Source organism: Pleuronectes platessa, chromosome 12 (assembly GCF_947347685.1).
Source record: "Pleuronectes platessa chromosome 12, fPlePla1.1, whole genome shotgun sequence".
Taxonomy (NCBI): domain Eukaryota; kingdom Metazoa; phylum Chordata; class Actinopteri; order Pleuronectiformes; family Pleuronectidae; genus Pleuronectes; species Pleuronectes platessa.
In genome coordinates this window covers 11,529,195-11,555,045 of record NC_070637.1, presented here as the reverse complement: position 1 = coordinate 11,555,045, position 25,851 = coordinate 11,529,195, and the positions used below count along the sequence as shown (strand labels likewise).

The 25,851-nt window shown below is 40.9% G+C and overlaps 2 protein-coding genes and 1 long non-coding RNA gene across 7 annotated transcripts; 2 read left to right on the top strand and 1 right to left on the bottom strand.

The window, feature by feature from the left end:
* Nucleotides 1-150: 150 nt before the first annotated feature.
* On the bottom strand, nucleotides 151-9,662 carry LOC128453897 (calpain-1 catalytic subunit). Of its 4 annotated transcripts, XM_053437013.1 has the most exons (23): nucleotides 9,541-9,662; nucleotides 8,298-8,315; nucleotides 7,239-7,485; nucleotides 6,689-6,758; nucleotides 6,482-6,600; nucleotides 5,679-5,812; nucleotides 5,390-5,558; nucleotides 4,843-4,926; nucleotides 4,664-4,749; nucleotides 4,491-4,565; nucleotides 3,605-3,765; nucleotides 3,266-3,435; nucleotides 3,153-3,164; nucleotides 2,826-3,037; nucleotides 2,689-2,728; nucleotides 2,507-2,572; nucleotides 2,209-2,266; nucleotides 1,970-2,034; nucleotides 1,767-1,835; nucleotides 1,606-1,684; nucleotides 1,393-1,506; nucleotides 1,183-1,241; nucleotides 151-1,103 (listed from the first exon to the last, which is right to left on the bottom strand). In XM_053437013.1, exons 3-23 carry the CDS (start codon nucleotides 7,482-7,484, stop codon nucleotides 1,077-1,079), a joined length of 2,115 nt encoding a protein of 704 aa, XP_053292988.1. In that variant the 5' UTR covers nucleotide 7,485; nucleotides 8,298-8,315; nucleotides 9,541-9,662; the 3' UTR covers nucleotides 151-1,076. The 4 variants fall into 4 exon arrangements, with proteins under 4 accessions (XP_053292988.1, XP_053292987.1, XP_053292989.1 ...); XM_053437012.1 differs by lacking the exon at nucleotides 8,298-8,315 and having other exon boundaries at nucleotides 9,541-9,659; XM_053437014.1 differs by lacking the exon at nucleotides 8,298-8,315 and having other exon boundaries at nucleotides 7,239-7,440; nucleotides 9,541-9,639.
* Nucleotides 9,663-12,628: 2,966 nt separating this feature from the next.
* Nucleotides 12,629-18,311, top strand: capn8 (calpain 8). Its single transcript, XM_053437017.1, has 21 exons — nucleotides 12,629-12,999; nucleotides 13,087-13,156; nucleotides 13,361-13,479; nucleotides 13,903-14,036; nucleotides 14,124-14,292; nucleotides 14,390-14,473; nucleotides 14,554-14,639; nucleotides 14,720-14,794; nucleotides 14,998-15,158; nucleotides 15,245-15,414; nucleotides 15,510-15,521; nucleotides 15,666-15,877; nucleotides 16,054-16,090; nucleotides 16,236-16,301; nucleotides 16,388-16,445; nucleotides 16,535-16,599; nucleotides 16,837-16,905; nucleotides 17,004-17,082; nucleotides 17,661-17,777; nucleotides 17,886-17,944; nucleotides 18,032-18,311. The coding sequence occupies exons 1-21, from the start codon at nucleotides 12,763-12,765 to the stop codon at nucleotides 18,053-18,055; spliced, it is 2,103 nt and encodes a 700-aa protein (XP_053292992.1). The 5' UTR covers nucleotides 12,629-12,762; the 3' UTR covers nucleotides 18,056-18,311.
* A 796-nt stretch (nucleotides 18,312-19,107) lies between these two features.
* LOC128453900 (uncharacterized) lies at nucleotides 19,108-24,816 on the top strand. Of its 2 annotated transcripts, XR_008341563.1 has the most exons (7): nucleotides 19,108-19,238; nucleotides 20,675-21,025; nucleotides 21,847-23,442; nucleotides 23,575-23,717; nucleotides 23,795-23,907; nucleotides 24,006-24,554; nucleotides 24,647-24,816. It is a non-coding gene; the product is annotated as an uncharacterized LOC128453900 (long non-coding RNA). The 2 variants fall into 2 exon arrangements; XR_008341562.1 differs by having other exon boundaries at nucleotides 23,575-23,907.
* The last annotated feature ends 1,035 nt before the right edge of the window (nucleotides 24,817-25,851 follow it).

Sequence of the window (25,851 nt, the reverse complement as noted above, 5' to 3'; positions counted from 1 at the left end):
TCAAGTCCTTGTCAACATGTTTGACTTTTTCTGAGGCCTCCCTATGCTTACTGTAAATATAACCTTTAACGTGAATGCATAGGAGTTTTTAGGAGCAGCCAAATGTGTGGCAAGATTATGTTGTAATGAACACAATAGAGAAATCACAACTAGGAGGGCAATATTTATTGAAGGCACGACATACATTCACAACACAACAAATGACTGGCTCATTTTTAATAGCTGTTAACAACATCATGGTGTCGTGTATAAGGCATTCAGTATCATGTGATCCCTGCATATGTCAATTGAGTGAACTAATACATTATTTCTCAATGTGAGGCAACTTCACTAAACCGCTTAATAAAATCCAAGTGCAAAATAAAACAACTAAATTTAACTGCTTGACTTTCAACGTCAACTGAAGAAGACTGGTGTAATATATAAACAGGCTAAACTTCAGTATCAATGCCAAAAATAATAATAATAATTAATACAAAACTTCAATGACATCAGATCCAGGCTTATACTGCCACCTACTGGTGCAAGATTAAAACGACCAACTCTTAACTGAGGTGAGAATTTCCTGTTTCAAATATCAAATATTAAAAATCTTGTCAAAATGGAAACGAAAATGATTGAGCAAAACTATAAGACTTAACTTTTTAAAGCACAACATCTGAAAATCATTCTATTTTATTTATCCTGCTTCAGTGGGATGTCATAAATTCAAATGTTAGTATGTCAGTTAATTCATACAGACAACAAAACTAAAATGTAGCACTGTAAAATCAACTGCTACAGTGCACATCACAGCTAGTGATTTTTGTCATGCACAAACTCATGCTGTTTTATAGAGGAGACAGTTTATGTAGCACAATGACTGCTTAATACTGTAGGTTTGCATAGTTTCTTAAATTCAGCTAGGATACGCGTCTCTGTTCCACTTATTTGTTATACAGCATTTTTTTTGCTACTTCAGATGCTGAGGTGGGATGTGTTAAAGGATCAGCAGGTCACTAAGGCTGAGGGGTCTTCAGGGTCCCGGCTCGCAGCAGTCTGTACCTTTACACTATTCTTCCAGTACCGTCTCTTCCTCATCCGCACATTGTCAGGTAAAGCCACTGGCAACATGAGACAAGAAGTTAGAATAAAAGAAGAGATTGAAAAAATATTGGGACTCTCTTTTAAAACAGAAATTACCTCTGTGACGTTCATCTCAGCAACTCCTGATCCCTCCTTGTCAAACTGCTGGTAAGATCCTGTTAACCAAGTAGACATTTTCATTATTATCAAGATATTGTAATTACAGCTGTATTCATACTTAATATTAAGCTGTATACTCCGTAAGATAATATGGTGTAAAATTTTGGTTTTTATATTTCTAATGACATCTGCATTATTATTACTCACTAAACATGGCTTCAAGTTTGACCAAGCAGCAGATGAAGTTGTCAAAGTCAACCATCTCGTTCTCTGCGTACCGGGCGACCAAGACCTGATTCAGTCTGTTGTTCAATTTAAAACCTACAAAAGGAAACAACAAAATAGAGAAAGAGCTGCAGTTCTCATCTGTGTGGGAGTGTACATGGATAAATTAGGATTATGATACAGTGAGAATTATACCTGCTGCCTCCACAGCAAGACGTATCTCATAGGAGCTCATGGCCCCAGACTTGTCGAGGTCGAACTCTCTAAAAATCAGCTTGGAAACAGTAGCAGAAATGTAAGTAGAAATGCAGAGTTGAAGCTTTATTTAACCTTGCACATATTTTAATAAAACATACCAGCCATTTCCGGATCTTGTTCCAGAGGATCTGAAACTCCACCAGTCCCAAACGGGCACTGCCGTCTTTCTGACAACCATGGTGTCAAGGCAAGAAACTACACACAGAAAATCACTAAATGCTAAATTCATTTTTTCTGTTTCTAAGTAAATCAGTTCATAAAAGGTTTGATCAGCTCACGCCTGATAACTCAAAGAGGATACATCCATTAGATTGACCATGGTCCTGCATGATTCCACACTGAAGCCATCAGTCTTCAGGTCCTTGTCTGAAAAAACAATAACACTCTTTTTAACAGGCTGGTCCACAATGATTCAGTTACAGAGGCATTATGGGAAGTAGACTACACTCTGCAGTGGAATCTGATACAGTATTGGTAGATGTATTACTAATATGTAAACTTTCCAGCACCTCAGAATTGTTGGCTAAAAATAAAACTCACGCCGGGAGACAACTCTGTTCAGAATGGTCCGAAGCTCACGAATGGAAATCTCCATATCCTGGATAACAGAGCAGGCGAGAATTTTTTTCACATACGTCTCAAATAAAGGCAGAATTTTTAACTGTATTTATTCTATAACAATGGTGATGCCATTTTGGATCTAAGATGTGAATTTAAAACACCACTAAACATTTTAATTACTGTTTTCCATATTGTAATTATATCTTAAAACGATTCAAGCAGTGTAAGCGAGTACAAATTAGATTAAAAACAGTAAGACAGGTGCTTCAGAACTTACCTCCCCTGCTAGCTGAGCAAACATTGACTTAAAGGAGTCATCAATATCGTCTTCAGAGATTTCCTCCTGTAGGAAAATAAAGAAAAAGCTGCAACTTATGCTGAGGATCCTATTTCTTTCATGATATTAATAATGTTGTTAATTTTTTCATTTAGTGTTGATCATGAGTCATTTATAAGTACCTCATCTTCTAAATCAGCAGAGACTTCATCATCCAGTTCTCTGCAATGGACAAAAACATATTTACATATATGTGATTTTTACTTTCACACATCACAAATACATTAAATGACAAACATCACACACAAAAGACACATACTCAGTTTCAGATTGCTTCTCAGTGAAGACCCTGAGGACAAAGTCGGCCTCTTGGCCAGGGTCAAAGGTGGAGGGGACGATGAGGTACTCTCCAGGGGGCAGACGTAGGCGCGTGCTCACCTCTCTCAGATTGATGAATGTCTCTGAGCGTGCGCACGACGACATGCTCAAAAAGAAGTTCTTCTTCAAGTGGACGTTCTGGCAGCCTCTGAACTAAGGGCAGGAGGAAAATAACACATGTGTTGGGATGAATTTGTTTTGTTCACCTAAGCTTGTGTGGAGGTAATACACAAGAGTGTTTTCTCTGTATTTTTAATGCTAAACCTACCTCTTCTGGTATCTGAAAAAAAAGATAAATGAAGAAATTAATATGTACAAATAGCATAATATTAGATCTGTAAACCAGACAAGGAGAGTGGAGTGATCTTTCACAGTTCTCACCTCATAGAGAGCAAAGCCAATGGTGTGCATGTCCTGACCTTGGCGCCGATGTCTGCGGCGGTCCTTCTGCATGAGAGCTACTAAAAAACTGCACGCCACCTCATCATCCTCGGGGTCATCGTCTTCCTCCAGCAGCGTGATCTTGTACTGAGGGTTGATCCAAAACGTGTCTACAGAGAGAGTACAGTGTGTCAGCCTGTTTTATTGTCACAGTAACACGAGAGGACCTGGTTGTTGAGATATCGGCACTCAAATACTTCATCAGTAATATTATCAATGTCAGAGTGTACACTTGTGCATGAGAGTGATTTTTCCTGTGAGCACACAGATGGGACTCACTGGGGTGGTTCCTGCAGCCTCCAGCGGAGCTTCCTTTTCTCCAGGCGCCGTGGAACTTGATGGTGTTCCAGTGGCTGACACTGTCCTCGCTCAGAGCATCAGGAGTCAGGTTACAGATCTCAAGGCGAGAAAACTGCCTCGTGAATTCGCTGAAGGACATCCTGGAAGATTAAGATTAGCTCAGTCAAAAATCCGGAGTGCAACTTTTGTTACACATATTTCACACTATGCCCATTCAGTCCTTTTTCAAAGTTATATTCACATATATGTCTTTTAAACATGAAGCTGGAGCCAGGAGGTTGATAGTTCAGCACAAACTCAAATTCATATCCATACAAAGTGTAAAAACAAGTTGCTGTTAATGCAATGAGAAACACTAAGAAGTCAATGATACTAACTGAAAATAAATATTCACAAATAACCCCACATGAAGAACCCATTTTCAATGTATTTGTACACAATCAACAAACAAGATATATTTATTGGAGCGCTTTAGAGGTGCCGATGTTTGGATTTGTTATTTACGGACAGAGCCAGGTTAGATGTTTGACCCATTTCCATATTTGTGCTAAGCTAAACTGAGCTTCTCCTGGCTGTAGCTTAAAGGAGAATTCTGGTATTTTTCCACCTGGGCCCAATGTTTATAAATGTGGATTTTTAATCGAATGGTACTTACGACAACTTTTAGAATTAGGCCAGTAGAATGCCTCGCCAGGCGCACGTTCATAAACATAGGGCCCAGGTTGAAAGATATTGGCATTAACCTTTAATATTTAGATTTAGAAGTGTGTGAGCTGTATCAATCTTCTCATCTTAACAAAAAGGCCTAAAAGGCTTAAAAATCAAAACATTAAATTCATCAAATCTCAATACTGCGACATCCTACCAAAACTCCCCGTCTTCCATCTTAAGATGCAAGTCCTCTCGTTCAGACGGGTCGATCTCATCCCATTCAGGTGAACTAGCAAAGACACAGGAGTAAAGATAATTAACACTCTTGAAAGAGGATATTAAGGAAAAGAAACTATGGACGAACGTACATCAGAGACATTTACTCACTTGTCACTCCAGGCACCGGTCCACTCCACCTGGCCCCAAGGGTTACGCACTCGGATAAGGCGCGTCAAGTTGCCACGGAACTCGACCTGCATAACACCAGGGAGACGGTAAATTAATAACTCTTACTGTTATTAACTATGGTTACTTATTAGAGAGAACAGAGTCATGCACAGACAGACCTCCTTCAGCGCAGTGAGTGAGTAGGCGTGGCCCTTCACGAGCTTCTTGAATGTAACAGCCTCCATGTCAAAGGCACTGGAGATCTGCAGCAACATAAAAACATGACAACTGCAACTGAGTGTGAATAGTCTAACACAGTGGATGCCAGACTTAGGGTCAGGATCACTTGGTGGGGGAGGTCGTACATTTTTTTTTCATAATTCATGTACAATTTAAAATCATTTCGAATTTCCATTTTAAGATAAATCCAAATGTGTATTGCAAATATTTATGACCATAAAGTCTCCTGCAGCAGGTTAATATATAGCATCAATATGTGCACAAATATTTTTTTTTTCACAAACTAGATCAAATCAGTATCATCTGAGATACTGTGGTTCCAAAGTCTCTGGTATCATTATTTTGGAGGGCAGGGACTGAAAGGTTTGGGAATCCTTGATCTGGCATTTAAATAAATACAAGAGCTTTTAACATTATTGGCCTTCTAAAGATGGTGCAGTCTTGATTGTCAAATCTTGGTGCTGTGCCAGAGTGTTCAGCACTCACATCGATAGAGCAGCCCAGCAGAGAGCCTCTCTCCAGCGCTTTGCCGATGATCCGGTACAGATCTTTGGGAGCCCTGCTGAGCTCGTACATCTCGGACACGCCGCCCGTGAAGTCCTCAAAGCCCTCAGTGGTGCTTCCTCCGGACAGAGCCTCATAGGAGCCATTCAGCCTGAAGGCACATTAAAAAAACATCACACAACTGTGATTGTCAACCTCAACAGCATTTCATAATGTGCTTTACAGCTTCTCATGATTAATAATTCAGCTGCTGGCCTCTTTCAATACCTACTTAGCATAAGCCTTCTCCAGGAGTGCACTCCAGAATTCGTTGCCCTCCGCAGAGTGTACAAACATAAGCTCGCCGTCTTTGACAGGCAGCCTGTCATCAATCACGATGTCCACCCACTCGCCGAACTGCCAGAACTGCAACACAGAGCAACATCTGACGACTCAGGACAGATTTTTGTTTACTACTCATGGATTTTATCGTGCAAGAAGTCTGTCAAAATTCCCCAGCACACAGCCAGGTGTAGTGATGATGAATGGAATTATCACACCTCATTTTGGTTACTTGTGCTTTGATGTTCCCGTAAATGACAGTGAGGGAAACAGGGCAGTGTCTGTTTTGTTTTTGTAGTTTCTTCTAGCAACTGTGTTCTAATAACATACAGAAAGATTGGAGGTCCTTGATTTTGCCGCTCCAATGTTGACCAGGGATCTGCTGGAGTCCTGTTACATGAGGGGGTTGTCGTTTTTACTTAAAGCAGACAGACAGGAAACTGATTGAGGCGGGGGGGTATATTGATTAATTCATTGATTGTAAAGGACTCATAGACATAAAGCTAACACGCCCACAACAAGGGCAGGACATATTCACCTGCAGCTGGAGTTTTATATGTTGGGGAATTAAAAAAATACAACACACACACGGATGTTTGAGCGCAGCAAATCTGAGCACAAGCAGGGTATAACTGATTGTGAGTGCAGGGTTTTGAGTAGAATCATTGCAGAATTTAAATGTGAAATATTGCTCTCAAGCTTACAGACCACAATCATGAATAAAGATCTGAAAAAGACTAGAAGGTGAAGTACCTGAAAGTGGAAGATTCCAGCGTAGTCATCTTGGAACGACTGTCCATGAGGGACCACCCGATGAAGAAGCCTCTCATTGAGGGTGAGAGAGGCGATGGCTGCTAAGAGCCAGCAGTCACCTGCGGGCGAGAGAAAGCCTCCATCAAGTAATGTCTTCCTAATTATTTTTCATGATAATTTAAACATTAATGACCAACACGGACTTACCGAGCGCTCCCTGACAGATGTCTGTCCTGGTGGCACCACCCACGATGAACTGAGGGTCCTCGGTCAGTTCCTATGGAGAAATTAAATACAATTAAATCAATCATGCACAATTACATCACAATTTTGGGGATCTACAGTAGCAGTGCTTTGAAACATGACACATCTTTCAAAGCTATTCTTTCCACCTATGCATCAGCGGCTTGTGTTTTAATGAGGCACCGTAAACAAATGTCCCAGCAGGGAGTGGTCCGAGAGACACATGCGATGCCGACAGCTGCAGACGGTGGTCAGAGAAGTTCCTGTCCCTACTTGTCCTATTCTGTCTAAGATTCCAGACTGGAAATAAGATAGTGTCACTGATATGTTTGCTTACATACAATAATCTGTTGAGTCACCTGGAAATTGCTCTTGTGAAAGAGTTTTTCCTCAAAATAATGTCGGGTATTTCAAGATTTTCTACATTTGTAAAAATCTATGCGTAAATATGGTGTTTTTATATTAAACAATTCTAAATAGGCTAATAATCAACTCTCTCACTCAGTTTCCTCACCGTGGGTCTCATCCACTCCACATCTCTAGTTTTGGAGGTATAGGGGGCGAGCTCCTTGAAGCCCAGGGATGGAGGCTCGGCGGGGAAGTAGGGGTCTTCGAAGAGGCTGCCTGACTCCACGCACTCCTGCTTCAGCGCCTCATAGTCCTGGTTGTTCAAGTGCAACGCCTGCTCTTTGGAGCCCATGCCTTCTGCGCGGAGCCTGTTGGCGTATATCGTAGCAGATATCCCTCCAGCTGGATTCATACTGGTGCAAGATATAAATAATGGCAGTGGTGGGTGGGTACTCACGGAGCTGTCTATAAATAGCAGAAAGCTCATCCAGGGCATGCTCTTGTATAAAGAGTTACAGGAAACCAATCAGGTGTAAGAGTGTGTGTATAAAAATAATGTTTATTCTAGTGATTAAGCAGTATTTCATATCTGCTGATTAATTAGCTGATTAGAGTGGATTCTAGTCCGAAGCTGAAATTATAACAAGAGGCATCTGAAGAAACTGAGGTCAGGTCCTTGGTATCACGTTCATGTAGTAAATTAAAGCAATTTTAAACTTAACACTTAAAGTGGAGGTTTAGAAGGTGATTATTTTTTGGTAAACAAAATTTAAAATTTAAAAATTCGAATGATAATTTCAGCTTTTGATCTCCAACACTTTTGTTTCTGACAGTTTGGTGAGGATTTCTCTGAAAAACCTAAACAAGAAAATGTAAATAAGCAGTTAATAAAATGAAAACATATAATTTAGGGGTCTTATTTAGAGTAGCGGGGGTTTGTTGGTCTGACACATGACCTCAGCATTTCCAGAGTCCAGGGCTCTGTAAAAGAGCATCAGCAAGGATGCAGGCCTATTCCAGACAATACCGGTGAGTGGAGGAGGGTAATGGTAAATGGTGACATAAACAAAAACAGTAAATGAAGCTTCAGTGAGAAACTACAGAGAATCAACAGAAATACAGAGAGTTTTGTAAAGTGACGACAGGAATGTTACACATGAACAGCAGAGCACCACCTTAAACACGGCAAACACAGGGATAACAAAGCGAGTTAGAAACGTGATACCTTGATTGTATGTGCGGGCTGAGGGGAGGAATGAGACAAAAAGAAAAGATAATGTCAATTACTGATTTTTTTTAACACAGGGTTGAAAACAAAAGTTTTCTCCTTTCAAATATTGTGATTTCCATAAGTCTGTGAGGCAGGAAAACCAGGCCCTATGGAAACTTAACAACTCAGTGGGGATCTTTTTCTCTCCCCTGAATGCTTTAAAATGTCAAAGAAGTTCACAGCCTTAAATGAAGCATCATAGCGGCTTGTTGGATTGAACCTTTTCACTTAGCTGGAACTGTCTGAATCACAATTGGGACACGGGATGGTCTTTTATGCCCCTCTGCTCCACTGGGGAGGAATAATAATGAGCCGAGTTCATTAAACAGAGCAGGCATTCACAGTTGGAAGGGAAAACTTGGATGAAGCTGCTGAGGTGAAGGAGCCGGAGGGAGATATGAGACGAATGATGGCATTAGCAAAAAGAAATCCTACGTGTTGCTGTGCAAAACAGTGTATTATTTTGGCAGAAACAACTCTGCAGGCAGGGAGAGTGTTTATAGGGCCGGCCCCTCGCAACCCTGAGGGCCCCCACATGCCTGTAGAGTCTGCAGGAATGTCCCTGTGCTCTGACAAACAGCTAGAGAGGGGCTGTCAAATGACCAAAAAGCATCTGTCTCCTGTTTTTTCACCCCCAGTGGACAAAGAACAGCTGATCCACGCAGTCCTGCGGTGGTGATGTCATCCATGGGACTTCAACCCTCAACAGAAACCTAAACCCAATCAGCTAGCCTCTCAGTGTAAACATGGCCTGCGCGTAAAAGTCTGAATTATCCTGCGCATGTGTTCCCAGCTTTATGAATTGAAGATGATGATAAGCTCTCCACTATATAAAAAAAAAAAGTCATAGTATGTCAGGCATTTAATACAGGCTCCTATTTGGATTGTGAGCAGCACCTGTTCAGCGGAATAAGCCGGCCTGTGTTTACAGTGTGTGCGCACTGGGCTGCAGCCACACATTTCCCCTCTGTACCAGTACCTGCAGGTGACACATGAATCTGTCCCATTCAGTGTGACGGCTGTATCCGTGCAGACTGTTGGCAACGCCACAACGTGCAGTGGGTGAAAGCAGACGCAGCGCAACAGCCTACACAGAGGCCTACACACTACAATAAAACCACGAGTTAACCGTTAACCTTAAGCCGGTGAACGAGGCGCACTGATTCTAATTAAAGAGAAAGGAGACGGCAGCACTCACCACTGCTTTAAATGACAACTCAAAGCTCCACAGGAACAGTCGTGAGGGGACAATCGTGCAACTCTGTGAGAAGGGGGTAGAGGTTTTGTGGACAGTAGCGCAGGCCCACCCCTTTCCGCTACACGCACACACACACTGCAGGAGACACCCCTACAGTAAGTGGAGGAGGAGCCACTGGCACACACCCAGCAGTAACACACACTGCCGCTGGAGGTGCCGAGGACAGTGAGGTTAAAATACAGCTAATAGACCACAAAAAGGCACAGATTTAGGATAATACTAAATATAAATATCATATCATACATGGTAATTTTTTTAATAGTGCAGCATAGTGTACTCACAGCCGTATCCTTCAAGTTCAGTGTGGTGCAACAAATACACAATTAGTGGAACAAAATGAAGGAGTGATATACTGAATTATGTATGTAACACACACACATACACATACAAACACACACACACACAAACACGCACACACACACACACTTATATATTAGTATGATTAATTTAGATCACAAGAATTAATATCAATATTCAATCAATACATATTGTATCAATTTAATATTGTAGTTCCCGATTTTTACGTGTGATATTTAAGTTTGCACAGGGTCAACGGTACAATCAAGAGTGTTGGAAAGAAAGGTAAGGTCAGGTCAGCAATAAGAGAAATGTCATAGACATATATAAAGTAAGAATTTATTAAGTAAGTATTTAAGTAAGAAGATATACTTATTATTAGGTAAGTATATTTAATACTTACTTAACAGAAATACTAACTAAAGAAATATACAATCAGAAAAGAGCGTTTTCAAATTCAAAGAATTACTTTTAATTGATTCATGTTTTTTGAACATGCAATTTCAAGTTTTACTTATCAAATATAAGTTAACACAGGGGCAAAGGAACAATAAAGACAGTTGGATGAGAAGGTCAGGTCAGTTCAGGTCAACAAAATACAGCTCGATATAAATCTAATCAAATATAATATATACAGTACATTCAAAGTGTGAGAGTAAAACCAAGCAGTGTAAAACCAAAGTGACAAGTGTATACAAGTTGTTGTGCATTTTCAGAGGATATACAGAGAAATTCTTGGATATGAATTGAGTTATGAATTAGGAAGCCTGATGTCCTGGTGTAGCCTGGATTTGTAATGCCCATCATGTGTTGTGTTTGGATAAATACACACCACTTATGGACCAACCATGAAAGTTTAAGCTCTAAGTTTACATGCACATAATACACACATCTATACTAAAACAGGAATAACTGCCCCTTCCACATATCACAAGAAGTGTCAATATAGACAGTGACAGTTGACAGTGACAGTTTTAGAGAATTAAATATATACACGTTGCTTTAAACTGAGAGTTCATTCTGATTGAATAAGAGGGAAAGTGACGGTTCCACTGTCGTCTTTATCTCAGAATGTATGGGGCTGATTGACTTGACAACAGCTAAATAAATAATATGGTTTGCCACCTGGAAAAGTTGAAATTAGCATAAATTTATCTTAATCCTTATCCTGGATTAAGTGCCTGTGTCATCTGAACCACACAGACCAACATAGACAAAAACATAGGCCTGTCAGAGCGTTGTAACATAGAGATATGTAATTACTATGATAAAGTACTCAAATCTTATTTTCTAAATCAACTTTTTATGTTTTAATGATGGGTGTGAAATGAAAGCAGTATTTTTAGCCAAATGTGAACTAGTTTGAGCTATTTCTGGGGGGGTTTCACTGTGCTCTTCATGCTAGTTCGAGGTGGGTGTAGATCTGGTGGAAAAAAAGATTCAATAGAATCTCAATCTATGACAGTTTGTGGGTTGTTAGATCTCTGTCAATTATTCAGCCACACCCAAACAGACTGGATCCGTTTAGTTTTTTTAAATAAAACTCTAGATAGTCCGTATATATAACAGTATAACTGAGTAGAATACGAGTTTCACTTGGAATGAAAAGCTCATAAATGATTATTATCTAATTCCGCAGCTCCTCTCAGCCCAATTGAGCTTTACTATAATGTTTTTGTTAATTACCAACGCTCTCAAAATAAAAAATCTGTGATAAATGACAAGGCAAGCAGAAGGCAATTGGAGAAAGTTAGCTCCCCAAATGGACTGTTAAACTGAAAGCCTCATAGCTAATGTGAAGTTTAAATGTGTACCAGCTGGAAAAGAAAATGTAATCAAGTAATATCATTCAAGTTCACATTAGCATTAACATGAACAAAAATAACATTAACATAACATTATTTGTTCAATTACTTTTGGTCCCCTAAAAGTGATTTAAATTCATTGTGGATGTAAACATCCTCAAATTAAAGTTGAAAGGGGGCACTTGGAAATCAATTTGTGTTTCATTAGAAATCCCCCATAGGCCAGGGTGTAGTGTACAAGTGCATATGAACTATTGTAATCCACGCAAATAGAGCAACAGTACATGTCCCACTATGTTAACAGCTGAGAATAGGAACCAAATCACAGTTGCTGCATCAAGTTAAACGTGGTATTTTACTTACATAAAGTCAATGGTTGATGTCTGTCAGCTGTTTGGTAAAAACAACTGTACATGTATAATTAATTATTTGTAATGCAGTCTGAGTCCAGTAATAATGCATTCTATTGATATGGGCATTACATTTCAGCCATATTGAATCCTAATGTATTTGCTGACTGCATATAGACATCCCCCAGGCTCAGTGTTGCAATATCAATACATTGCTACTCTGAGTCTTGCTCAACTGTTACTTCATTACAACCATTTAATCTTTCATGTCTCAATTCTAAGCGTTGTGTGAACTTAATTCCTCACATTAACCTGGGGAAAACATCTCTATTGTTTTATTTTCTTTGATGGGATGTTTTGTAAAAGATTATTGTAGAATGCCTGTTACCCGATTAGATAGTTGGTTTCCTTTGCTTTTGAAGTGGAAGTCGACAAATTTGGCAATGACAATGGTGCTTTAGGGTGTGGCCCTGTTTGGATTTCAGCTCTGGCCACAGCCTGCTCTCAGGTGATTTGCCTAGGGTTGCTGTGGTCTGCTCTGTTTGCCTCACCTGTCCATTGGAGGCCCCTCCCTGTCTGTGATCCCTGTCTTCCGTAACCCGTTGCAGATATAAAGGAAGCTGGGACAAAGACACGTCTACTTTGTGACTGGCTCTTCTCACAAGAGAAAAATCCAGGCCCAGCGAGTGTAGAAACTGTCTGAGGTGAGGATGACATCCACCGCAGACCGACTGGCCCACCAGAAGGAGAGGGAGCAAGGCATTGGCACCAACCAGCAGGCGGTGAAGTTCTCCCAGCAGGACTATGAGAGTCTACGGCAGCAGTGTCTCAAGAGTGGACGTCTCTTCGAGGACAACCTGTTTCCAGCTGAGAGGAAATCCTTGGGGTATAATGAACTGGGACCATACTCATCCAAGACCAGGGGTCTGGACTGGAAGAGGCCAAAGGTAGGTAGCATATTTCTGAATATGTGGACCAAAAGAAACTGGATTAATTACATTTTTCTAAAAACGAATGTTTGCTGCTCTTTATAGGAGCTGTGTTCCAACCCCAAGTTCATTGACGATGGAGCCACGAGGACAGACATCTGCCAGGGAGCTCTGGGTAAGTGAGGGGAAAGAAAATGGATGATGGACTGTAATGGCTTTTAGAAGAGGACAGTATACTGTATATATCTGTGGAATAAACCCCCGTCTTTTTGAGCTTGCCAAAGGAAGATTGTTGGAACATATCTACTTACTGCACTGTTGCATTGTGGTAAACACCACATGTTGCCCAATCTCAGAGTGTGAATCGGCTCCGTTGCAGGTGACTGCTGGCTCCTGGCTGCTATAGCTTCTCTGACTCTGGACCACCGCATCCTGGCTCGTGTGGTGCCTTCTGGACAGAGTTTCACAGAGGATTACGCCGGGATATTTCACTTCCAGGTGACAAACGCTTTTTTTCATCTAACCCTGATTTGCATAACCTCTGAGTTTCCGGTCTTTTATCTTTCTTAGACTGTCTTCTTTCCTGCCATGTTAGACCATAGAATGATGGGTTATTTGAATGAAAACTGGCGTTGTTATACATCCACAAGGCAATCAATACCTCACCGATGTTGAAAACCACTGGCTTTTCACTCTAGCGCCACCACCAGTTGAAACTTGAATACATGGTGAATAAAAAACCATTGTGACAATAAAAAACAATGAGACTATTTTACATTTGTGTTTGATATGTAATCACCTGACACGCAGACAGAACATCCAATCGCAGACTCACACAACTGCCTGCAGGACAGGTGAATGAACTAGGAGGGTTAAGAACTAATTCATTTATATTTTTATATATAAATATTTCCGTCACAGTTCTGGCAGTTTGGTGAGTGGGTGGACGTGGTGGTCGACGACCGTTTGCCCACCAGAGATGGAAAGCTGCTGTTTGTCCACTCAGCGGAGGGCTCTGAGTTTTGGAGCGCTCTACTGGAGAAGGCCTATGCAAAGTATGTATGGGCCCTTTTTTATCTCCAATCGAAACATTATGGTATCTGTGAACGTGTAGTGTATTCCTGTCTCTTTGTGTTTGACAGGGCTAATGGATGCTATGAGGCTCTTTCAGGTGGAAACACTATTGAAGGTTTTGAGGATTTCACGGGAGGAATTGCAGAGATTTACTCCTTAGACAAGGCTCCAGCAAATCTCTTCCAGATCATACGGAGGGCACTGATGCTAGGTTCACTGCTCGGCTGCTCTATTGATGTAAATCTTATTTCACTACTGATTTGCATGACTATCTGCAAACAATCCAACATTTAGCAGCACTAATGCCATCAATGTTTGCTGTTGGTGCTCTCAGATAAGCAGTGCCTATGAGACCGAGGCAGTCACATCTCTGAAACTTGTGAAAGGACATGCATACTCACTCACCGGAGCAGAAGAGGTACTATTTCACTTTTTTTCCCATTTAATTTAACAGCATGCACATTTTTCCTATATATTAAAGTCTTGCTCTTTCCGAAGGTTCGTTCCCGAGGCAGAGTGGTTCAGCTGGTCCGCATCAGGAACCCATGGGGTCAGGTGGAGTGGACGGGGCCTTGGAGTGATGGGTAAATAACTGTATCAAGAAACCATTGAATAATTCAAGGCTTTTTTTAAGAGCATTATGTTTTCTAATTACTATTATTAGATCCAGTGAATGGGAAAACATCAGCGAAGATGAGAAAACAAACTTAAACCACGTGGCGGAAGATGGAGAGTTCTGGTAAATCTGCTGACTTTATCCTTTCAATAGCATCACAAACATTTTTATTTTGGATGTTTTGTTGATGGTAAAATATGGATTAATAATCATAATCTTCTGTATCTCCAGCAGCAACTGTTTAGGTTCAGAATCAGGCTGTGAAGTGAGATGAATAACACTTTTTTAAATGTATTATCATATAATATATATTTTCCTCCTGCCAGGATGTCCTACTCTGACTTCACCAGGCACTTCTCCAAGCTGGAGATCTGTAACTTGACCCCGGATACGCTCATGAGCGACACAGTGAGCCACTGGAACCACTACCAGTTTGAAGGGATGTGGCGGATCGGCTCCACGGCTGGAGGCTGCCGCAATAATGCAGGTGAGGGGAAATTAAATAATTTGTACAGTTACAGCTGAGCAAGACGTTCTGAGTTTACACTTCCTCACCTTCTGAATGTGTTCCAGCCACGTTCTCCTCCAACCCTCAGTTTGTGGTGCGTCTGGAGGACGTGGATGACGATCCTCTGGATGGCGAGGATGGATGCACGTTTCTGGTGGGGCTGATGCAGAAGAATGGACGACAACAGAAGAGGCTTAACCGCGACATTGAGACCATTGGCTTTGCCATTTATAAGGTGTCTGACAATAATATGACAGTTTGTAGTATTTGAATATTTTATGACTAATTGACTGATGTGCAATAAATATGCTTCTTTCTTATTTTTTACAGGTCCCAGATGAGGTCTGTATTTGTTCTTGTACATGTCTGTCAATCGACGTTTAAAATTACATCACAATTATCAAAATGATTGTTTGATTGTCTTGTGGACGTCTGGGCTCTCGCACAACTTTCCATTAATGAAGCTCCTCTGCTGTCAACCTTCAGTACAAAGGTCGCAGCAATGTCCATCTGGGTCCAGATGTTCTGCTGCGTCAGAGAGCTGTGGCTATGAGCAGCAGCTTCGTCAACACGCGAGAAGTGTGTGACCGCTTCAAACTCCCTCCAGGGGAATATGCCATTGTCCCCTCAACCTTCGCACCCCACAAGAATGGCACTTTCGTTCTCAGGGTGTTCTCAGAGAAACAGGCTGCGACCAGGTATCTGTGTTACAGTAACAGGCAGACTACATGATGTTTAGGGTCATGTGCAGTACAGCCATCTAGTGGACAAAGTCAGACGATAGTTCCTTTGGTCACAAATAGAAATTGTAAACTATTTGTTATTTCATCGCAAACCAACAGAGAGTGCTCACCCTCTGCATTTCTGTTTTCAGTCCACTGGAGGAGGAACTTGATGCTAAGATAGAGGAGGTAAGAAAAATGTCTTACCTCCCCAGTTCTAAATTTAATAAAAGTCTCACAGTAGATTTTAAATACACATTGGTCAATATAATATATACATTAAATTAACATGCTGAGATCATGACTCACACTTGCTGGTATCTTTCTATCACAGGAGGAGATATCTGAGAGTGATGTGAATCCTCATTTCAAGCAAATCTTCAAGAAGCTTGCAGGCGATGTAGGTGGAAGGAAGAGACAAAAATGCTAAAACCGCCATAATCCTGGCTTACAAATTAAAATTCATCCCATGTTTTCTCCAAACAGGACATGGAGATATCTGTCTTTGAGTTGATTACACTTTTGAACAACGTTGTCTCTCACCGTAAGTGCTTCTGAAAAAGGTGATTCTTTTTAAGTACAAACACTTTTATGTTCATTGACTTTAGACTTTGTTTTGTCACTTTCTTGCAGGGTCTGATATCAAGACAGATGGATTCAGCCTGGACACAGGTCGACTTATTGTCAGTCTGTTGGATGTATCCTCTTTAAAACATTAAACAGACACTGATTCTTTATGTTGAGAAACAGCACCTTAAATCTACATGTGTCACTGTGACCCTGCAGAATCTCACTGCAGTAAACCTTTGGAGTTAAGATCCGTATATGACATCTGATGATGACTTAATATCCCTATTCACAAATGTTAGATACATAAGTGACTAATACATGATTAGTCACAGGCTTTGCATAGTGAATACCTTAACATTCACCAGAAAGATGAAAGTGCCAAGCTGGGACTGATGGAGTTCCACGTACTTTGGAACAAAATACAGAATTATTTGGTATGTTGCGATTAAATTGGTATGACATTTATTATGATCATGGTAGGAACACCTGTCTGCATCTGCTAACACAAATCATGGCTGCCTGGGTCACACAGGAGATCTTTAAGAATCACGACTCAGACAACTCTGGCACCATGAGCTCCCATGAGATGAGAGGCGCCGCCACTCAAGCAGGTAAAAAGACATGATCACGAGAGGAATCTCAAACGCGAATGTCCAACAAATGGTGTTAAAGTGTGAACAATGTAAAGGACCATGCAGCTTCTGCTAATGCTTCGATGCAAAGCTGTCAAACTCTGCTGCATGGCTCAAGGATATATCAGAAATGTCTTAGTACTGCATTCAGACTCTGTATGTCTTTGAATTGGGAATGCCACTAAAGCTGAAATACCAGTGGACAGTAATGTGAAGCCCATGACTTGTTTTTGTAAAATATCCGTTAACTGCTCAGGAAAATAAAGCATCCTTAGTTGCTGGTGGTGTGTTTGTGTGTATAATTGCTGCTATCAGAAATTGTCCGGCCGGATTAGCCAGTTTGACTCCTTCCCTGCACATTGGTGTCTGTCATGTATGCATTTCCACAGGGACAAGAAGAGTACTGGCGAGACTGTGTAACTTAACACTTCCATTGTTAATAGCTGACACCTCTCTAAAGAGGAAAAACACTTCCCCAGGATCCGAAATGATCCTCATGTATGAAACCAACCCTGCAATCTTACAGGAAGTTGATGATCGTTACGTTTCTTCCACAGGTTTCCATGTCAACAGTGCCGTGCTGCAGGCCATAGTCAATCGTTACACCGATGCTCAGTACGCCATAGACTTTGATAGTTTTGTGGCGTGTCTCATTAAGCTTGAAATGCTCTTCAGTAAGTGTCCGCAAATACAACTCCAATACCTCTTAATCTTAAATTGATATGAATCAGAGAGCTGAGGCCTGCTTACATTACCCGTGTTTGTGTTTTCCTCTCAACCAGAAATGTTCAAGTCTCTGGAAAGAGGTGACTCAGGGAAGATCGAGCTGGACATGCAACAGGTGAGGAAAAAAGAGGTTCTCTTTTTTTAAGCACTCCCACTTTAGACAATGTGTTGTTGCATAACTTCTTGTTTTTGTTCTTTGCAGTGGCTGTGCCTGGCTATGAACTAGCTGTGGAAACAACACAAACGGGGATTCCTTTGTGATATTAGCCAGTTAACCCAATGAGAAAAGCATTTAACATACACTTTATCACACATCTAAATGCTATATTACACATTCAATTGTATTTGCTGTAGCCTACATATAAATGGAGAAATCCTATATGAGACATGTATATCAGGCATCTTACTGTTTTTCTACTTTAAGTAAAAATGGTGTTTTGCTCTTGGGAAACCTATGTCAAATTATAGAAAATAAAAAATTAAGAAACCTCTTGACTGTTCCTATTTATTTAATCTTTCACAGATCAAACAGATTAAATGATTCCAATATTGTCCGCACCTTCGTTTTTCCTTGTTTTTCCTGCAATAGCAAGAGCTGTGGTGTTTTCTAGTGACATTTTATGAATAAGTGTAACCTCATTTAATCAAATTACTTTTAAGTCGTTTGATTTACGTTATTTTTCACATCAACTGAACATGATAGCAAAAACTTATACTAAATGTGACCCTTTATATTGAACGTAAATGAGAAATTACATGAACATTTTATATGTAATTGTAGTAGATAAAGTTATAATTTTAGGCGAAACATGTTTGTGAGTGTACAGAAATGACACAAAAATATATTAAAGATTCAATCCCTCTGCTACAGAGACTGTGGTCCACATCTGGGCCAATCACGAGCCAGCACTCCAGTCCATACACACAGTGGGAAACAGGTGAACCAGAATAGGCAGCCCTGATCAGGGTGTCGAGACAAGTTGAACTGCAAATGCAACATAGAGACCCTGAATCAACACACACACACACACACACACGCACACACACACGCACACACACACACGCGCACGCACACGCACACACACACACACACACACACACACACACACGCACACACACACACACACACACACACACACACACACACACACCAGGATACTCACAGGCAGACAGGACGTGTCACAAGCCGCTGAATATGTCTGGCGTCGCGAGCAAACTTGCGCACAACCGAGAGCGATCACACGGGACCGGGACCCAAGCAGCGAAGTACCTGGACCAGGACTGCGGGGCTCTGAGGGAGAGCTGCCTGGAGACAGGGCAGCTGTTCGAGGATGACTGCTTCCAGGCTCTGCCCTCATGCCTGGGCAAACTCGAAAAGGGTGCGGGGCATCATCTGGAAGAGACTCTTGGTGGGTAGAGGGGCAGCAGCAGACACAATGTGCTTAAACAGGAAAATTGCAGTTATTTAAAACTCTGCAAACACACTCTCTGGGCACAAGTTTTTATGGAAGCTATGCAACTACATATAGATTAGTATTAGTATCACTCGTGTGTTGACTCTAAATATTGGTTCAGGGGCTATATGCACCGTTTTCCTCATATTTTCCTACACCCTTGTTTTTACAGTCAGTCTTTGCTGCTATTGTTCAGTGATGAAAGCCAGTTCCCGTTTATCAACAGCCAAGTGCTTTTGTCTAAAAGCTTCCACCTGCAGTTTGTTTATAATATGAATATGGGTGTGATCATACAATGTGCAGAGAGAGAGGGGGTAATTCAATGTATTTGCACCATTTTCCTGCAGTGCGTCAACATCCAAAGCATGTAAGATGTTAAAATAATATTAGTAGCAAAATGCCTAGAAATGTCCCGACCAATCAGAATGAGCCGGACACTTCTAGGCACTTATCATTGAGGCAAAATGCCTAAAAATGCCCCACTCTTGGTATTAGGGAAGTATAATAAGTGGGACACTTGTAGGCACTTTACATTAAAGCAAAATGCCTAGAAATGTCCCACATTAGTGGTTACGGAAGTGCAATACTTGGGACACTTCTAGGCACTTAACATAGTAGCAAAATGCCTAGAAATGTCCCGACCAATCAGAATGAGCCGGACACTTCTAGGCACTTATCATTGAGACAAAATGCCTAGAAATGTCCCACTCTTGTGGTTAGGAATCTGCAATACGTGGGACACTTGTAGGCACTTTACATTAAAGCAAATGCCTAGAAATGTCCCACACTAGTGGTTACGGAAGTGCAATACTTGGGACACTTCTAGGCACTTATCATAGATAGATAGATAAATAGATAGATAGATAGATAGATAGATAGATTTTCCTTCAGTCCGTCACTGTCATCATGCTTATCCTGGATCCTTTTGCTTGTATTTTTTCTAACTTTACATTGAAATCCCATGTAAACGTCAGGACTCTCAGTAAATTTCTATGCATTGACATCAACATAGTGACTCTGCACAAATTGACTCTTACACAACTCTCTCAGTCTTTAGCATTTGTTGCTGCTGAGACATGCAGAGAATGTGAGCGAGCAGTAACTCTGCACAGCTGAGGTGTATGTGTGTGTGTGTGTGTGTGTGTGTGTGTGTGTGTGTCTGTGTGAGAGAGAGCAAACAAACTGCATACAGATGTGTCCTACTGACAGGGATTATAAAAGTTTGCAACATAACATTTTTTGGTGTTTTTTTTTCAAACACAAGAGTTCCCTTTGCTTTTTCAACTTTGTCAACTGGTGTTCAGATAACAGCTGGCTCGTCGCAGCCATTTATCTATTTCAGTGGCCTGCTCCTCTGGTGTAGTCCCTCATGAAACCTTTTTCCCCTTCAGGATGAATGGATGCTACGAGGCTCTCAAAGGACGCAGCATCATTGAGGATTTTGAGGACCTCACCGGAGGCATTTCTGAGAGTCATGACCTGAGGAAGGCTGATCCCCATCTCTTAAAAAGCATTGAGAAGGCCCTGGACTGAGGGTCCCTTCTGGGATGCTCCATTGATGTTTTTTTGACTTTCTTGTTTTACTTTCATGGAGCATTGTTGGTGTTCTCTCGGGATCTGGTGGTTTTGACCTCACTACTTTTTCCTCTCAGTCCCTGTGCCAATCCACGATTGATTCAAGAGCTGTCTACAATCGCGGGCTGTTGACAGATCATCCCTATTCATTGACGGGAGCGGAGCAGGTGAGCGAATGTGTAAAAACAGATCAAACGACAAAGACCATCCAGGTACAAGTGAAGCTGCGGTGGCTGCGTATATGTGACAAAGAATGAGGAGTAAGAAGATAACAATGTCAGCTATAAGAAAATCCATAGGGTATCAGGGGTCACTAAATGGCTTAATGAAACACAAGCTGTGTCTCAATTCAGGGGCTGCGTCCTTCAGAGGCTGCATTTCGAGACAGATTGTATCACAGCAGCGTGACTAGACCATTTTAAATGCTCCTTCAAATGCAGCCGGCAATTGCGTCCTTCCATCTACGAGACACAAAGGCTCCAACTGGCGCATCCCTCTCTGCAAAACCTATCCCAGGATTAATTGCATTTTATTGACAAGCTGTTTTTCAAAGAGATAATAGTGCCAGCAAGAAACGATATGGCCAACAATTAAGTATCAGGCTTTAAATCTCACTTAACAGTACACACGTGAAAAAACCCAAGGGGCATTACATTTTTATCGGGGTGTCCAACTTCAGCTCTGTTGGTGGGCGAAAGCAAAAAAGACGAGACGAGCTGGTGACGGCGATCACAGAAATCCTCTGTAGACCACCGTCTCAATTCGGTTCAGCCCCTGTGTTCTAATAAGCCCAAGGAGGAGGTGGTTTTCATGGGCCATGAAGATCCTGTCCTTGGAAGGATGTAGCCCCTGAATTAAACACAACTACTTTCACCAGATCTCAATCGGGAGGTTTGACCGACAATATTAAAGTTGAATATTTGTATTTATATTTGATTATACTGTTTCTTTTCTGATTGAGGGTAACTGAAACCTTATTCTGTGTCAGGTGGAATACAACGGGGAAATGGTGCAGTTGATCAATCTCATCCCATTATCCAAAAATAAAGCCAAAATATCCTTGATGCACAGGCTGCCATCTTGCACCGATGACATTGTTTTGGAGACAGTCTGGACAGTAGACATCTTGAGATGCAGCCAACGGAACGAAGGGCCACTAGGGTTGCAAAATTTCGGGAATATTCATAACTGGAAACTTTCCATGGGAATTAACGGGAATATAAGGGAATATACAGGAATATACGGGAATTAACGGGAATAAACTGGAAATGTTGTAAATATTAACTTTTTTTTTTTCATAGGGTGATTTGAGCCCTGAGGAAACTTGGGCAATTGGCATATGCTTCTGCATCTTTGTGTCATTCTTAACATAGGTCTTTGCACAGTATTTGCAAATGTACACAGCCTTTCCTTCTACATTGGCTGGAGTGAAATGTCTCCACACATGAGATAGTGCATGTGGCATTGTTTTGTAGAATGTAAGTCGCTTTGGACAAAAGCGTAAGCTAAATGACATGTAATGTAATGTAATGTAGAATAAGATGACAAAAAAGCACTAATGCAATGCCAGAGAAATAAATAGTTGGCCCAACAATTGGAATCGTCTTTAAAAATATTTTTCAATTGATGGATAATTAATAGAAATAGGCTAGATGAACAGATGAACAATCCTCAATCAGCATGCTAATATATTTTCCCCAGTAATATCATCGAAACTTACCTGACTAGTCCTGCACACTACAGCAGGCCTCAATAGCCCTGCTGTAGTGTGCAGGATCCTTGGAATAATCTGTGCATGTGATGGAGAAATGCACAGTGGAGGGTTGAAATTCAACGTGCAGAGTGTGCTGCATTCCATACATCTTTAAAATAGAGTTTTGAATGATGTTTTTATTGCATGATTTGTAACTTATACTTCTGCCTGCCACCAGGGGGCATTCAAGGTGCTTTGGCTTAACTGCAAGGGAGCAGTGATGTTGTTCATTTTAATACACATTATGTGGTGAACATGGACCCATTATTCCTATTAAACTCCAGCACTGAACCTCACAGCCCAATGGATGTAGACACTTGAGTACTTGGACTAACTATCCACTGTAGAATATGAAGACATATTTACCTGAAAAAGCATAAATCATGTCAAGAAAGTGTTTCAGCTACATTTTAGACTGAGCTGTGGAAGTGTGATAAAATTATTAATACAAATTTAATTCATTTTTTAGTTTATGTCATGAATGGGCCCATTGCAGTTAATTGCAGTTAAATCACACCTGTAAGAGGACCCAGCGCTATTGACTCATCCTTTGTTTTTATGAGGGTGTTAAGTGTGTACTCTTCTGTCATGCGTGTAACCCTCTGAAATGTTTTCAAACCCAGTGGCAGGTAAATCCTGTTGTTTCAAAGACTTATTTGTGTGTTCGAGTTGTGGATGGAGGACTTGTGTGGCGCTCACTTCACAGTGCTTCTTATTTGTGCAAAACACTATTCAACTTACTCACACCCAAATTCTAGTTCTGGCCACTGGAGATGTGTGAGTGATGACGATCGGAAGGCTGACCAACAGTTCTGACAACGAGGAGTTCTGGTAAATCTCCCAAACAGCAAACATATATATTGTCCGTACAACAAATAAAAAAATCTCTAATGACACAAAAGGAGGAAAAAGTAGAGGATGTGATGTTTTTTTTCCATTTTCCTTGTACTGCTTTTTCTACAGGATATAATTTCCTGACTTCCTGCATGAATATTCTTACCTTGAGATCTGCAACCTCCCCCTCGAATACTCGAAGTGGGTAGAGTCCGAGTTTGAAGGCACATCGAGGAATAACGTGTCAGCTGGCGGCATCAGAAACTTTATAGGTACAACCAGTTTCATAATTTTTGCATAATTACCACTCCAGATTTGAACCCATCCCTGATTTATTTGTCTGGATGAGGTGGATGATACCGTGATGATGGGGAGGAGGGCTGCAGCTTAATCGTGTGCTTGATGCAGAAGAGCAGACACAGGTACCAGCCTCGCTGGACAATTGTTTTTTCCATCTACGAGGTGAGGAGCTGCTTTAAAGCCGACTATTTCAGTGATGATATTTGTCAGTAGCCACTTTTCTCATGTTCTTATGTTTGATTTGTGTTTTATCTTTCTAGCTGCCTGAGGAGGTACATAAGCAAAGATGAAGACACTTCATGAACTTGTTGCTTGGAGCCGTCGTTTTTAATGAAGAATGAGCATTCAAAGCAACTGTCTCATTAATGTTCAATTCAAAATATAAAAACAACGAGGTGCAATGGATGGTGTGTATGCAGTGCCCTCATGTGACCAAACTGCACATGTTTTTTTCCAGTACTCTGGCAAAAGGCAGGTTCACCTGACGAGGGACTTCTTCGAGTACAACCGATCAGTAGCACTCTCCGAGAACTTCATCGACAATCGAGAAGTGTGCAGCCGCTTCTGTCTTCCCCCTGGAGAATACCTCATCATCCCCTCCACCTTCATCCCAGAGAGGAAGGAGACGTCTATATGCGGAATATTCTATATTCTAAAGGGGCTGATTTCCATTACGCTCATTTCATAATTTTTTTTATGTAATTTATAATCACAGTGTTCAGAATGATCATATGATGTGACTTTTGGCTTTCAGGGAGTTTGATGATCCTGTGGACGAGGAAGTAAATAATATCCCTTGATGTATGCAGGTAAGAGCCCGTTTGTGATCATGAAACTTGGACATAAAACAGGGGATTATAAACTGTTTTATGAGTGAAGTGTGTTTTTGTGTCGTCCACAGTGGCTGTCTCTGGCAATGGTGTAGTAGAAGACTGTTACAGAAAAGGATCCAGTTTTGTGTTGAAGTATCATCATATCTGGTTTCAGGTTTTCTGGTGAATGTCTTTGCGATGAATGGATATTCAATTTCAGTGAAAACTTTCCCCAGTTGTCTGATAATCCATTAACAAAATAAGGACAAATGTTTAATTGGTATTCAATAAAACAATATACATTTACACAGTTTGTATGTGCTGTTCTTTCAAGAAGTAACCTCAATCACTTTTCTGGACATTTTGCGCAACACAATAATTGTTTTTTTTTGCAGATTGATACTAATCTCAGACCATTATGGTAAATATGAAGCAACAGCCAGCAGCCGATTAACTTTGCTTAGCTTAGATTGCACAAAAGCTTTAGTTTCCAAACAGCTGCTAATATCCTCCTACTAGCACCTCTCAAGCTCACCAGGCAACACTGTATATATCATTTGTCAAATGTCAGTTGTATACTTATCTTAGATCATACTACTGAGATAACAATGGGATTCATCCTCAGAGGTAATGGTGGGAAGATTATTGTTACATTTACATAAGAGCCCAGTCAGCTGTTTCCCCCTGATCCCTGTCTCTATGTTAATGTCAGGTAAAAGAAGAGCCAACTTTGAAAACATATCTGAGCACACCCAACAATAGTAATACAACAGACATGAAACTTGAACCGAGGTGAGAACAACAATGGTTTTTCTCAATGCGAGAGTAACTTTTTGCAGACCAACCCACATCTGCGAGAAGCATGTCTGGATGAAGTCAGGACTTACAACTAAACCTGGTCCTAAGAACAATCTTATTTTAACTTATGAGTCACAACACTTGTCCAAAGCCTTATATAAAAAACGAATGACTCAGCATGTAGCAGGTATTCTTCATACAAACCCTGACACTGTCATTGTATGCACATTGTTTTTCTATATTTCGCACTATATGCAAGAGGAAATGCTTGTAGATATTTAACAAAACAATACGACAATATTGATGTTTGGTATACAAGCCATCCTTTAACCTGTGCAGAACTATTCTTAAAAACCTTTTAAATTCTGACTCACACATATCTTCTTCTGCTACTTACTTTCTTTGAATTCTCAAGTAATTATGTGTAGATCTTGATGAAGAAAAAACTGAAATATTTAGGAGGTTGGTGTAGAAGAGTGTGTGCAATTTGGTGTGG